This window comes from Gymnoscopelus microlampas (genome assembly GCF_963454915.1).
Source record: "Gymnoscopelus microlampas genome assembly, chromosome: 14".
NCBI classification, from domain to species: domain Eukaryota; kingdom Metazoa; phylum Chordata; class Actinopteri; order Myctophiformes; family Myctophidae; genus Gymnoscopelus; species Gymnoscopelus microlampas.
The window spans coordinates 22,053,662-22,069,818 of record NC_139951.1 but is presented as its reverse complement, the minus strand read 5'-3'; the positions used below and the strand labels follow the sequence as shown (position 1 = coordinate 22,069,818).

Sequence of the window (16,157 nt, the reverse complement as noted above, 5' to 3'; positions counted from 1 at the left end):
TTTGAGATTTAACGTGCTTGACAAGCACTTGAAGGCAGCATTGTGCCTTGTTTTTTCAAACAGACTCCCAGGTCTCTCTCTTACAAATACACACACACACACACACACACACACACACACACACACACACACACACACACACACACACACACACACACACACACACACACACACACACACACACACACACACACACACACACACACACACACACACACACACACACACACACACACACACACACACACACACACAGAGAGATACAGATACAGACAGTCTGCTTTTGGTGTAATGTGGAGAGTGGGCATTTGATGTGTTCTGTGCCCTAGGGCTAATCAGAGCTTAGACCTTCTGATCCTCCAACTGATGCGATGTGAAGTGACTCCTCAACCTCTGTGTGTGTGTGTGTGTGTGTGAGTGAGTGTGAGAGAGTGAGTTAGAAGAAGTGAGTGGAGCTGCTTCATAGAAAGGGGATGGAGCTGTTGTCCAATCTATTACCCCTTACAAACAGGAGGTCACACTGGGGAGCTGATGGACTGAGTAGTGTGTGTGTGTGTGTGTGTGTGTGTGTGTGTGTGTGTGTGTGTGTGTGTGTGTGTGTGTGTGTGTGTGTGTGTGTGTGTGTGTGTGTGTGTGTGCGTGCGTGCTTGCACATGCATGCACACACTGGTGGCATTTTAGGCATGTGAGCGGTGGTCGGGTTGTTTGTACCAGGTATATGAGGTGTGTGCCTGTGCTTCTGTGTACATAATAGCATTGTGTCTTATTTTTTTACAGTACATGTTAGGGCATTAACCAACACGTTGACATGGCAATGTCATTAACACAAGTTGTAATTACAATTTCTTCTTCTTATTCTTCTTCTTATAATAGCTGCATATGTGCGTGTGTACAGAATGCAAACTGTATTTAGGATTGGTTATTTGTTAAGGACAGGACTCACAGGAGTGATTCTCCCTTTTTCCAACTAGCAGTGTACGGCTCTTTCGTTTTTTAACATGACCATCGGCAATTCTAAACATTAACGAGTGCTTTTCAGCTGCTGCTCTGCCTTTGATGTGCTGAGGTCCGCTGACTGCGCTCTGTCCCATTGACCGGCTGAACTGTCTGTCAGAACACGAGCAGCAAACTTTATCCTGTTGGATAAATGCATCCAACATTATGTGTCATTATCCAATGTTGCTGGCTGCCATGGAATCTGTAAAATTAACATTATAAAAGAGCCGTAGGTTGCGTTAAGGGGGAAAGGATTGCTTTTAGGCTATTCCGTGAACTCCTGGGGAAGTTTCATTTTCGCTTTATATAACAAAACCGTAGTTGATGAAGAGACGTCCACTGTAGGAAATCACATGGCAGTGGAAACCATTCCCAGAAAGATGACTGTTCAACTTTACTGGGTGGCTGTTCTTTTTGTAGTAAGCTGTTTGTCTGTAATGAGACAGATGCTGCTGTCTGTCTGTCGCTGCTGCTCATCGTTGGACAGCAGTCTGTGTGTTGTGTGCCCCCCCCCCCCCCCCCTGTGTCAATGTGATGACGTCATCAAACGACGCGTCGACTCAACTTTTATTGACAGACAAGTGGACTCAGAAGTCGTTAATGCCCTAGTACCTGTGTAAAAGTAAGAGTGTTGGAACAGGCAACCTGGAATGATAACAGGCTAGCAAGAAGAGTAGAGAGTAGTGATGCGCGGGTAGACCCGTGGGTCGGGCAGGTTCGGGTAAGCTTCAGACCCAATTATCGCAGGTGCGATGACAATCAAATTTACGGAACAGGGTGGGTCAGTGTCGTGTTGCTAATTGACACATATTTTTGGGGGTTAGGTCAGGTGCGGGGTGGTTCGGGTTTAAACCCACACCACACTAGTAGAGAGGGAAGTGAAATCACAATATGACGAAAAAACAAAACAACTAGAAAGCAAAGGGAAAAAAGTGTGAGCATGCAAGCTGTTCCTAAATTATTTCCATCCAGGCTTGACAGGCTGTGAGCTTGTGGCGTCCATTAATTGAAGTGTATGGAGTCTGTAATTCGCTAGGCCTGGCACCACCATTACATGAGCTAGTTCAGGACTAATGCATCTATTAATGGAACCATTGTCCTCACAGACCATATGCGCTCTGGTGGACACACGGACAGGACACATGCACACACACTCGCACACACTGTTTATGCATAAAGGTGAGTGCATGCACAGTTGTTATAGCGCACATAAGTGGAAAGTGCCCTTGCATGCATGCACGTACGCACACACGCGCACGCGCACACGCACACACGCACACGCACACGCACACACGCGCACACGCGCACACACACACACACACACACACACACACACACACACACACACACACACACACACACACACACACACACACACACACACACACACACACACACAGCTGGCAACTTTGTGTGTATCAGAGGAAACGCTGTTGTCTACACCCTCCCCAGACCAAACAATAGGGGTCAGCGGTGACGAGGACGACATGGAGGAATTGGCATAATGACTAAAGTGGTAGAGGAATAGAAAAAAAGATAATTGGAAATAAGTATAATAAGCTGAACCTCTACACACATCCCACATATCTGTGTGTGTGTGTGTGTGTGTGTGTGTGTGTGTGTGTGTGTGTGTGTGTGTGTGTGTGTGTGTGTGTGTGTGTGTGTGTGTGTGTGTGTGTGTGTGTGTGTGTGTGTGTGTGTGTGTGTGTGTGTGTGTGTGTGTGTGTGTGTGTGTGTGTGTGTGTGTGTGAAGGAGGTGTCTGCTCACTCGATTCCCTAATGGCTTGTTGGCTGCCTCCCGCTGGGAATGCGTGGACGCATCAAAGGTCACGTTTATTTCTGCGTGGTCGCCTCAAAGGTCACGTTTATTCCTGTCCCGCTGATGTGGAAAGTGGCGCCGCTAAGATAATGGACTTCTTTCCTCTCTCTGCTGCTTATGCCTCCACCAGTACAACTCAGTTTCAATCTCCTCTGCTCTTCATCATCCAACTGCTCCTCCTCCTCTTCTTTCTTTTTCTCTGTTCATTGCCTCCCTCCGAGCAGGCACTTAGAGAGCTCTACTCGAGTCACTGAGATCATGCATTTGTTATGAATGTTGCTGTGTGTGTGTGTGTGTGTGTGTGTGTGTGTGTGTGTGTGTGTGTGTGTGCGTGTGCGTGTGCGTGCGTGCGCGAATGAAGGTGAGTGTAGGTGAGTGAGCGAATGACTAAGTACTTAAGTCTGGGTTACACTGACATGCTTTTGTTATGAGATTTGTGCTCCAGGAGTGTGTGTGTGTGCGCGCACAAGTGACATGAGTGAGAGACTACGTTGACAGCACACCTGTTATGAGGCTGTACTGACGTGTGAGTGGGTGACTGCATGAGTGTGCATGTGTGGGTGAGTGAGGGAGCAAGACGTGCATGCGTGAATGAGTGAGAGTGGATTTGTGTGTTAGTAAGTTAATGTGTGAGAATAGTGGACAGAGGGCCCTGACACCATACATTTCTTATAAGTATAGGGCTTTACTGCGGTGTATGCATTTTGCATTTGTTTGAGTGAATGTGTGTTGAGTGTGCAACTGAATACCTGATTCAGGTGGTACGACTGACATCTCTTGTGTCTTTTGTGAGGGAGTTTGTGCACAGTTGGGGAAAGTTGGATTGCAGCTATATCTCAAGGATGTAGTTTTTGGTTTCCATGGTAAAAGCTGTTCTCTGTACTGCCAATCTGAAACGCAGAAACCTCCTACAGTATGACCGTGTTACCATGGTGATTAGACGAGACATTAACCATCACGTTCCTCCTCGGATCACAACCTGACAATTCAGGGTTGGAAATTACCACCAGACACTAGCCTGACACCCAGCGTGCATTTTCATTTAGTTGAGCTCCATTATTATTCTAACCCTTAATCCTTGAATTGCAGCAAAGATTTCTTTTAATGGCCGTGGCTAGTGATTCAGGGGGCTGGGGTCAAGCTAACTTAGATGTGCTAAACGTCGTTATCCGTTAAATGTTCCAAATTCTGCCGCCGTTAGGAAGGTCTCCTCTACTTAAAATGGAGACGGCAAAGTGAGGCAGCGTAACGGGAAAGCTTTTAAGCAGGATGTCTTAACCACTACAACATCTCTGAGCACGTCTAGAGGTTGCAAGGTACCATGGCCAGGACAAAAAAAAAAGAAGATCTACTGTCATGGCGGCAATCCAGACTTGAATAAAACATTTGGAGGTTGTTTGCTAATTTAAAGGAGTACTTCACACAAAACCTTTTATTTCTGTCAATTAGTCACCCCGGAAAGGCTTGAATACAAGGAGAATTTTCGTTTGTATAACATTCCTTTATGGTGAATGAAGAATCATCCAGCACATAAGAAAATACTTGATGAAATTAAGTAAATAGGCATACAAAATTAGCAGCCAAACAATATAAAAAATCTGTTTATAACCAAAACAACGCTCGCAGTGTAATCTAAAGTGTTTTATATCCAGTTGTAGTATGTCGATACTTCCAAAACATCACTTTATGTTGAAGAAAAGCAGTGGTGGAAAGTAACTAAGTACATTTACTCAAGTACTGTACTTAAGTACAATTTTGAGGTATTTGTACTTCACTTGAGTATTTTCATTTTCCAATGCTTTTACTTCTACTCCACTACATCTCAGAGGCAAATATTGTACTTTTACTCCACTACAATTATTTGAAAACTTTAGTTACTAGTTGCTTTTCAGATATAAATGATTACATTATAAAACATACATTAACCCATTTAGCCCTATTTTATACCTAGGCTATTTGAAAATAGCGACGCGTTTTGAGCTTGTAGATCGGCTATTTTCAAATATCTTAGTACTTTTACTTTTGGTACTTTAAGTACATTTTGACGCCAATACTTTTGTACTTTTACTCAAGTACATTTTTTATTGTGGACTTTTACTTGTAACAGAGTATTTTTATATTGCAGTATTGGTACTTTTACTTAAGTAAAGAATTTCAGTACTTTTTCCACCACTGAAGAAAAGTTACTTTGTAAACTACTTCTGGTGCAAACCATCTCATGCACGAGCGAGGAACGTGCTTAGGCCTGCCTGTGGGCTTCAATGAGCTCAGTTTGCACGCACGCCCCAAGCGTGTGCGTCATTAATGCATGAGATAATATTATTTATATGTTTGCATCTCAAAAATCTGCAGCTTCAATGGGCATGACGCCACTAGTCAGAACGATTAGTGACCTGGTAAGGTGTAATCATGTAATACACAAGATTTTGAGAAAGAACAAGCAACATAAGAGCTGCATGGAGATAAGGAGATAACTGGTTTAATGGAAAAACGGTTAGGTTATTGTTGACACCTTTTGTTGTCTTAATTTCTCCTTCACTGTCTAGCACAAAAAGCAGAGAGCTCGCAGCACAGGTTATGATGTGTAGACACTGTCCCCATGGACATAAACAAAGGTTAAAATTGGATTAGCTGAATCGATGAATACCAAAAGTGTCAAGTCACATTTATTTATATAGCACATTTCATACAACAAGTATGGACATAAAGTGCTTACAACGTGTGAATTAGGATTCAGGTAGCACAGAGGGCTGGAGTCATCAGGATTCTGATGATCAGCTAAGACGAACATGACTTCTATTGATGATACAGCAAAACAGCCAGCGCTATGAAAGACTTGATGCCAATGATAAGCAGCTCTCTACATATTTTGATGCTTTGATCTTTTTTCTGCTCTCCTTCCATGAAGGAGAGCAGGCAGTTCACTCCCCTGAGTATTTAAATTCTCTCAGACAGACAGTAGGAAAGCTGAGAGGGAAAACGCAGTGGTTTAGTGTGTATCTTGAAGAAAATAAAATGTGCTAGTGCTACTTAAATTTCATCAAGTATGTAGGTTTGGTGCATTGGATAATGTATTAGAAATATCCATTGTCCAGGTGTCATTGTAATGAATGGGACTGTGGGTGTGTTTAATGTACTGCATTGTGTGTGTTCAGGTATCATTGTATCGATTGTAATGTGTTGGATTGTGTGTACTGTGTTCAGATAATCATTGTAATGTATTGGGAGTATGAGTGTCCACTGTCCAGGTATCTTATATGAGTGTGCTGTCTCTCCTCTCTCTAGTGGAGCTGCGTCAGGCCATCGTAGCCATGATGAACAGGAAGGACGAACTGGATGAACAGAACACGTATGTTGGGCTTTGATCTCCTTGTACACTCTTATAGCTAAAAGCTGCAATGCAGAACTTATTTTAATGAATACAATATTATTTTAACCAATCTGTATGGTAGAGTATGTTAATATAATATAATGCGTACATCTGCAGTGGTTGGCGGTAGTCTCCCTATACTACTTTTCCATTGAGAAATGTAGACCCTCATGTTGGGTAGGACACCTGCTGGTTGACACGTATTACTGCCTTAAGCTGCAAGTGCAATATCTCTGTTGGCCAAGTAGGATTGCCTCTTCGCTGAGAGGCAGAAATTTGGCCTCTCATGCGGGAGAAACCAGTTTTTAAATAAAGGTTACAGATTGCATCTTTAAGGCCAACATATTCACTGTAAAAGTCCTGTTTAACTCTTTTGGTCACATTTACACTTTATCCACAAGGATTTTACTGTGTGTTTTGATTGCATTAAAAAGCTGATTCTAAAGTAAAACATTTGAAGTTATTTACTTGAAAATCAGTAACTTTCATCGAGGATGTAAAGCTCATATGTAACGCCTAACATATATTTAAATTAGGAGATGAAGTACTGAAGGACACAATGGACAGACTTATGTAAACATTGAATGTACAGTACAGTAGTTGTGACCGGCTGTCGGCATCTCTCGCAGGTCTCTCCGTAGCCTGTTGGATGGGGAGATGGAGCACTCTGCTGGGCTGAGGCAGGAGACGGACTCCCTGAGCAGGAAACTGTCTGAGCTGGAGGAGAGACACACAGCCAAGGTCCAGGCACTGGAAAGGTGAGGAAAACCTCAGATAGTAGAGAGAATAGACGTTAATGCTGTTATTCATTGTTGGGCATATTGTTTCTCAGCCAGTGGGTCATGACCCAGTAAGTGGTGTTACAAGACCGTTTCCCCAATAAAAGACTTGGGGAGCATTGCATTATCTAGTGCTTTGGCTCTTGATTTTGAATATTTGGGGTCTTGAGCAAAATCTTCTGAAGACTTCTGTTTTGGAATAAAGAGAGTAGACATCATTGTTAGGGGTTTCCTGTTCGCTAAAATGTGTAGAAATGGTAGAAGTGAAATGTGCTCCATTCAGTATAGGCAAAAAACAAGGGTACTTGTACCAGATGGTATACTATGGAATCATCAAAGACCAATTATGACCATTCCTACTGTATAAAGTGTGGTTAGCTCTGCTTCATTTGATTACCTTGTGATGTTTTGTTATAGCCAGGGAACCAGGTAGTAATCTTTCTCAGGCATTCTTCATTATTTATTTATTTTTTATTATTACATTTTCACTTAAAGTTTTATTTAAAGTTTCCACTATAAGAGACATACTGTACCGGTAATATCCAAGAAAGTCTACATTGATACTTCGAATGTTCTAGAAGCACCTTACATCAAACGTACATCTAAACGGTACAGAACACCATGTCGGGTGTAATTTGGCCATATAAGTGATGGTTTGTGTGTGTTGCTATGCAACACACACTAACCATCACCTATATGAATGAAAAATATGTTGACAGGGCAATAAAGCATTGAAATTGATGGCTTAGCCTTTTTGATGCCTGCCTCTGGAACTGCACGCACACCACTGCTGGACTGGGATTGAATCCAGTCAAAGCACCTCCTGTTCCTCCTCAATGCAGTCCATTTCAGCATTCCTGCTGCCTATATCAATACAATGAAGGAATGAAATGGCGGATGGAATGGACTATTCACTTTGCTTTGAACAAAAGAAAAAGAAACATTATCTATGACTAACAGCCTCAGCATAACGGGTCCGAGGAACAAGTTTAGTACAAGCAGGAGGAGTATAAATGCAAAAAGCTCTTAATCGGCTTATGGTAGAATTTGACAGCAGTATGGAAAGTTTTGGTTGTGAATGACATTGTCTAGTCAACCACTTGTATTCATTATGACTGAATCAGTGCAGCGTGTTCAAAATTGTTCCTAAATCAATTGCACACATATACTGTATACACACACAAACAAGGCTCTCGCACTACACTTGGGCTGTGTAGTGCGTGCACACACACACACACACACACACACACACACACACACACACACACACACACACACACACACACACACACACACACACACACACACACACACACACACACACACACACACACACACACACACACACACACACTCTTCTGCCAACCACTGGCCCCCCTACACTCTTCCCCTGAAATCAGAGTCCATCAGCCCCTCCACCAGCATCTTCCATTGATTGTCTATATGCCAGAAAGTCTGAAGCCGACCCCCTCCCCATTCCTCCCCAAACCTTCAAATAGAGGATTAGTCATCCTCCAATAGTCGGTGCTGATATAGAGCCAGGAAGTCAGTCTTCAGATAGTAGCCTCCTACACTCTGTCAAACCACCGACCGGAATTGATTCAGTGCTGGGCAACTTCAGTTAACTTGGAGAGCGCAAAAGCTCATCAGTTTGTTTGTATAGGTGAGATGATTTGATTTCTCCCCCCATATTAGTTATTTTTATGAGTTTATATTTGAATATGTTGTGTTTTTACATGTACACCTCCCACATGCAGAACAACATCTAGTCGTTCTTTCACACGCTACATAAACACCCAGGGGCCATACTGTATGTATCAAGGTTTGTGCAGCCTCCATGCTAAATAGATGTATGTACATTGTTTTGTGTTTCTCCGTATGGACATTTTTCGTCTGAAAAGACACGTATACAGGTCACATGTTTTTGTTCCGGTGGTGGAGTAATATAATCGGTGTGGAGCTGTGTGCACGTGAAGGCATACTTATCTACTCCCATGTTTACCCCTAGTTCAAAAACTCCCACAATTAATTCCCTATTCATTTCCAAAGGCTGAGAAAACGGTGATAAAGAAGTGTAACTTAAAGGTACTCTATAGCAATGATTACTATCAGAATATAGAGCTATTTAACTTACTTACCCTACCTTTAACAGACTATGACATTGTAATATGAAGAGATTGCAAACCATAAACGGTGTTATTTGCCGGTTTAGTAGTGGCATACACTATCTGAAAAAAAGTGAGTGGGAGAAATTGGTTCATGTATTAAATATATCTAAGCTGTAGCAGCTGAACTACAAGGAAGGGGGGAAAAAGTGGTGCATCTTCAAATGCAGGTCAAAAAGCAGAACAGTGTCCTAAAGGCAAGAGTGTATTGAACCGAATTTTCTTTTCCATTTCACATAAATTTAAAAAAGTAGCAAATTTGATTATGAACAACATACAGTATAACACAACTTCTTCAACTTAATTGGCAAGTTTACAGGTGTAATAGTGGGTGAAATCGTTTTTTGTACAAGGTCCCAACGTTGAGCAGAATACACCAATTTAATATTGACTTTAATGTTGCAATTACTTTTTATTGGACTGAGAAAAACTATGAGTGTAATAACAGCAAAATATATCCCATTTATAATTGTATAACCTGCAGGGTATGTGAAGAGGTGCTCCATCCATTTCTCCCGGTCCCTTCCTTTGGTGGTAGTGGATGTTTGGGGGGGGGGGGGGGTTGTACAACAGCCAACGTCACAACAGTGTGACTCACTAACTGTCACTGTAGAATTCAATCAGACTGGAAGTGCTGGCTTTTTGATGTCAGACTAAATAAGACTGTACGGCCAACCTGAACATTAAGTCCTGTCCTGAGCGGCCAGCCCCTGGCAAGCACACAAATAAAACCTTTTTCTGACTGATGTCTGAGGCACATTCAGACACTCTCGTGCTACAGACTCACTCAGGACCCAACTGAACTGGAAAAAGATGAATTTCAAACATGCGGAAGAGGGTACAGTGTAAACCTGCAAAGGGGCGATGGGAGGGGAAGGTGTAGTTAGGGCAGTTTGGGGTAGAGAGATAGATTTTTTACTTATGAGCGTGCTGGTATCGCACACTGAAAATAGCAGATCTACAAGCTCACATTGTGTTGCAGCACGGCCATTTGTGTTCAGGCATTAGGAGCACGGATGCCACTTCATGGTCATTCAGCCTATGTATTTAGACACACACGCGCGCACACACACACACACACACACACACACACACACACACACACACACACACACACACACACACACACACACACACACACACACACACACACACACACACACACACACACACACACACACACACACACACACACACACACACACACACACACACAGACACACACACAACCCTTGTACATCGCATACTACACTCAGTCAATAGGGGCTATAAATACCAACCCAAAGGAGCAGCTAGCCCTCCTGTTGAATGAGACCCTGGTAGCTGTCAGGATCATTCAGCGAGGAAGAAACCAGACAACCGTTGCCACGCATTCCCCGTGACTCATTCAGAAACCGCCCGGTCCCCCTCCCCGTCAATCTGGATCCCCATGTGGGATGATTGGAAATAGATGATATCTGATGGCTCACATCATGGTGTCAGTCTCTCAGCATCTGTTGATGAATGTCAGTTTGGAACATGACTAATGTCGGGATCAAATCCTTCCCGGCGTCCTTCTCTGCTGGGCCATCCGTTACACCAGCTCTATCTCTCTCTATCCTCTTTCCATGGCATTTCGCTCTCTTTTAAGAGTGAACAGCTCACTCCTTGGAAAAAAAAGAAGAGAATCTTGTGGGTCTTGGGAACCATACGGGAACGGCGTGGCTCCAATGTGAATCGTGGACTTGAGGTGGCCAGCCTGTGAAGTCCGTCGTCATAGATGACTATTATTATGTGTGACTCCACATTTGGGCAAGGTTTCAGCCGGATCCGAGCCCCCTTTGAATAAGATAGTATGTAATGCAGTGGATCTCCACCTGTGGGTCGCTCATGATTTTTGGGCGGCCCCAGCCATTTTAATACTTTTTAAAAATAAATGAAATTTAAATGAAAAAAGACCATTACTGCATCAAAAGTAATCAACAAACTATACTATAAAAACTGGTCAAACATTGGCCAAATTGTCAAATGATATAAGAGAGAGGCAAATAATGTGAACTAGCTGATCTACAAGCTCGTTGCGAGGCGCTGTGAGCTTGTACATCGTCTATTTTCACAATTTTTATCTGCGGAACCGAGTCAAACTAAATGTAATGCCTCAACTCAAATATTATTATCTTTGGGTGTCCCCAGTTCAAATATGATCATTTTGGGGGGTCGTGGCCCAAAAAGGTTGAGAAACACTGATACTTCTGTGTCCTACTGTCAGTGTGCACAAGAGATTTGCCGCTGATCGGTCCCGGATACGTGTGACCGTCCCTATAGGATCAAGGTGAAATCCACAACAAAATGTATGAGGAAATTTGATCTCCGTGGAGACTTAATCTGTAAAAGTGGATAGACCAGTGTCTCCGGGAAAATGATGCGTCGTGAGCTCGTAGATCGGCTGTTTTTCCAGTATTTTAATAACACAGTTGTACGATGAAGAGTATAAAACCGGGCTTGAGTGGTTAAAATGATAACACTCACAGCTGCAAAAGATGAAATTGAACGTGAAGAGAGGAGGTGTAGTTTTAAATCGGCAAATGGCACCAAAGGTGGGGTTTAATGACATGGTGTGATATAATTCTATGGCGGTATCAGAAATGGCAAAGGACCACAGGCAGAGCTGTACCATGACACTGGGGGACTGGTGATTAAAAATCTAAATGGGGACGCCAGGGGACTACTTTCTTGTAGAAATTAATCTATGCTATGGGGGTTGTCTGCCCTCTGTGAGTTATTGCATAACTACATTATATCACTGGAAATCAATGGTCTCATAACAAGTGTAATTCCATTTTCTGTGTTCGTTTGCATGTAATTTGCTGTCGGTACAAATTTGTGTTGATGTGCTGAATATGGGGGATGTAGAGTAGTGTCATAGATAGATGGCCTTTGGTTGGTGTTGAATCATTTGAGAAGTCAAACTGCGGTCTTACTCATACCCACCCACCCTCGTACTACAAACAGACAAAGGACCCTTACTCATATGGGCACCCACCAGCATACGTAAAACACACACACACACACACACACACACACACACACACACACACACACACACACACACACACACACACACACACACACACACACACACACACACACACACGCTTAACCATGTGAACCCTAGGGTCCATATTTTGAGCATGTCATAATAGGCAAACATTTGGTCCAAATAGCAGATCTGTGAACTTGTAGATCAGTTATTTTCAGCAAAGAGTTTTGGTGTAGAAGGAAAAAAGGAAGCGACCAAGAATAGACCCATAGCGAACCCCAGTCAACGAAGTGTACTGTATATGGTGTTAATGGCTATTAATGGATGTTGATGAAAGCATTGGTTGTGTGTTGCATGTTGTTGCCAGATTGCGAGAGTGCATTGTTGGGACAGAGAAAGGTTGATAACAAAGTTGTGTGGCTTGTGAAGAATGTGTCCAATATTTATTTCAGGACATGGTGTTAGAGAATTGGTCAGAAGCTGTGTTAATGTTCACTTCTCCCCTTAGAATTAGTATAGTCTTGATGATCGACTACTTCTGCTCTACTAAAGGGGCAGCCACCTACGCCACACATATACAGGGAGTAAAAGTGAGATGGCCTGTCTTGCTTTTCTATTGTTTGTCTTGGACAATAGCAGCACCCTGACTCTGTTTGACCTGAATGGAACGGACCTTAGTTAGTATCACTGGTAACACAACTATTTAATATGGCTGTCAATATGGCTCCGGTGAAAAAGGCCTATTAAGAGCACATCACTGCCACACAGAGGCTAGCTCCTAAAAAAACGGTTGAACCCAGTCAACCCACCCACACACAAACACAGACACACAAACTGTTCAAAGTCATTCCCCAGCAGCATGTGTCCAGGCCTGGTGCTCTGGTATGACGTTAGTTGACGTGGATTAAGCGAATGTCGCACAGCAGGCAGAGATGGAAACCAGCCAGTCCAGGAAGAGGACCTAGTCAGACGGGGGCACACACACATACGCACAAACGCAGACCGACCATTTTCTTGTTGTTGGCAGTGTCTATGCTTCAGCCAATCTGGCGTGAAGGATCCGATATGCGGCAGAGAGATGCACACAGTAAAATTAGGTGTGTTCGTTTGATTTAACTCAGTACATTTTAGACTATGACAGTTAAATGAACGCTGAGGATTTTACCGTGCAAGGCCACAAAGAGGGTGGGATTGTCGCTAGGTTTGCTCGTTTAGGCGGTTTGTTTTTCCCCGTCTTTGTGAAGTCAATTATTTCCCTTCAAATATGGGACTCCACTTCAATCCCAGGGCTTTCTTCAAGCCTTAACAACCAACTACCCTGTTGTGTGTGTGTGTGTGTGTGTGTGTGTGTGTGTGTGTGTGTGTGTGTGTGTGTGTGTGTGCTATGAGTACAGTATATGTATATATTTTAGGTGTGTGTGTTTGTACAGTATGTGCTTACACATGACAGCGAGACAAACCGTTGGGTGATGTCTGTCTACGACGTGTGTGTACCTATCGACACAGCCTGCATATCTCTGTGGCCTAACCACCGTCCCTATTTGGGGCACGTCATTATAGGCGAAACTAGCAATAACTAACTCCAGGCCATGGTATATTGTCATATCACAGCTAAGGGCCGGGGACTGATGGCGGGCCGGGAGGATATTGCAAGTGGGCCTCCATAAATAATTGCCAAAACAAAACACTATAAGATTTTAATGATATACTGTAACATTAATATAAAACATATATAGATATTGTTGCTGTCGGGCAGAAACCTCCATGTTTTAACTTTAAAGTACACTATATCACTCGAAATCAATGGTCTTACATTACAAGTGTGGTAATGCCATTTTCTGTGTTCATTAGCAAAAACTGCCGATCTACAAGCTCACAACCACACGTCGCGTCTTATATTGTGAGCTTGATCGGCTGTTTTTGTGTAACATCATCACATCATCTCGCGTGTAGTATGAAATAGGGCTTAAGTGGTTAAGGAGCTTGTGCATGTGAGTGTGTTCACAGAATGAAGCTTTAGAACTGCACAACAACAGTGTACTGTCTGTGTTGTGGCTGGAGAGGCTGTGCAGTAAATTACACTCAGGAGTATCATCTAGCTACTGGGCTGTCTGCCTCCGAAAGGCCTCTCTCTGTACTTCTCATTTAACCACACTCAAACAAAGGAGGCTGCACATCTGCTGCACAGCCAATTTAACTGGGTTTATCAATGCAAGCACAAAGATAATGGTGGGGAAAGGATACATAAAGGAAATAAGTTGCCTTGCGGCTTTAGTCTCAACTTAGGTAATTACTGAATGTCTTTTTGGTTTTAACTTTCCTCTTGAGAGAGTGACTTTTTGCTGGCTTTTAAAGGGAATGCTGGTAGGCCCCCCTATACTCTTGGACCTCTCTCTTTCTTTTCATCTGTCTCTCCCTCATTTTCTCTATCTTCCACATTGGCTGTTGTCTTCCACTCTTTTTGTCTCCCCCCATCTCTCTCTCATTCTCTCGTATCTCTCACGCACGCTCAGTAATGTCGAGACGTCTAAAAAAAGATAACGGAAGTGTTGGAATTGCGCTGCCGCTTCCTCTTCCCACGTCGATGTTTCATAAATAGAATAATACAAGGAAACTCAAGCGACTGTCTGCGAAACTTTCCCAAATGAGAACTTCATGCAGTTAGATTTATTCAGTTGTAGTCTGAACCCAAAGCCTATTCCAACCTTATTTACATAGATTGAAATATAGATGTCACTTTTAGTCACTGTTCCTATTGAAGTACTAGCACGTTGTACAGCCTGTGAGACTGATGCTCCTGCCATTCGGCAGATCTTTTCCTGTATCCAAAGTCAAGGTCAACTAGGCCCTGCTCAGTATTTGTATAGAGCATGAGAGCATGAGCCACTGAGCATGATAGGATGTTAATTGCTTAATTGTATCATGCAGTACAACCTGTATGGAAGCAGATGCATCCGCTATGCTTCTCCACTCGGTTATTCGGGTTTTTCCTTAAATTTGTCACCCATGCGTGTGTATTTATAAATAAATTAAAAAAAAAGAAAGTTCATTTCTTTCTATAATATAATTCAAAAAGTGAAACTTTCAGATTTTCGAGATTAATTGCACATAAAGCGAAATATTTCAAACCTTTTTTGTTTTAAAACAGAAATTTCGACCATCTGAAAAGTATGTTAACTCACCGAGTGCCAGAATTATTTCTGGCTATGTTGTCCCAGTGCCAGAGAGTTTTTCAAAGTAAAAAAAGTGCTTAGGAAGCGAGATACAGCCTTTTTCAGTTATAAGTTAAGCCATTGAGACCTGGAACTGTGTCATTTTTAGATTTGAGCTAAAAAGCATTATTTTAACTTTGGGCTATTCAAAAATAGCAGATATACAAGCTCATAGCGCGGCACCGAGTGCTGCGCTACGAGCTTGTAGATCTGCTATTTTTGAAAAATCGTGAAAATGTGTGCAAGTCTTTGAATATATATTTTTTTAAAGCGAACATTTTTAACTCAAATCGTTGCCTCTGGGGGTCCCTGGAACAAAATATTTAGATGGGGGTCCGCGGCCAAATACATATAATGTTGGGGGTCCTTGACACGAAAAAGATTGAGGACCACTGATATAGAAACATACGTTTTTCAGAATATTGTTGAGATTTAGGAGACATGTATCGGCTTCAGGTCTCAATGGGTTAAAAAAGGAGTGGATGGAGCTGCAAATCTTCAGATAATGATATCTTGGGTTCTGAAAATTTTCTTTTTAAACATTTTTTTCAAAAACATGTCATTGGCACGTTGCACCATAGCGGTAAAACACGTGAAACACGTTAATGGCACTCAATTAGTTAATTTAGGCACTCAATACTTGGTCTGGGCTACTTTGAACAAGTAACTTCATTAATTGGGCTTGGCATGGAGGTGATCAGCCTGTGGCACTGTTGAGCTGTTATGAAGAAGATAGTCTTATGTAGCCAGACAACTATTCCACAATCTCTGAATGAAAGCTATATAGAGTCTGGAAC

At 42.6% G+C, this 16,157-nt stretch overlaps 1 protein-coding gene across 1 annotated transcript in view; it reads left to right on the top strand.

Moving 5' to 3' along the window:
- Positions 1-16,157, top strand: part of snx29 (sorting nexin 29) — a 152,808-nt gene that overhangs the window by 12,258 nt on the left and 124,393 nt on the right. The window contains exons 12-13 of the mRNA XM_084077833.1: positions 6,101-6,164; positions 6,815-6,943. Coding sequence (XP_083933959.1) covers positions 6,101-6,164; positions 6,815-6,943 — 193 coding nt within the window. The remainder of the gene's footprint in view (positions 1-6,100; positions 6,165-6,814; positions 6,944-16,157) is intronic.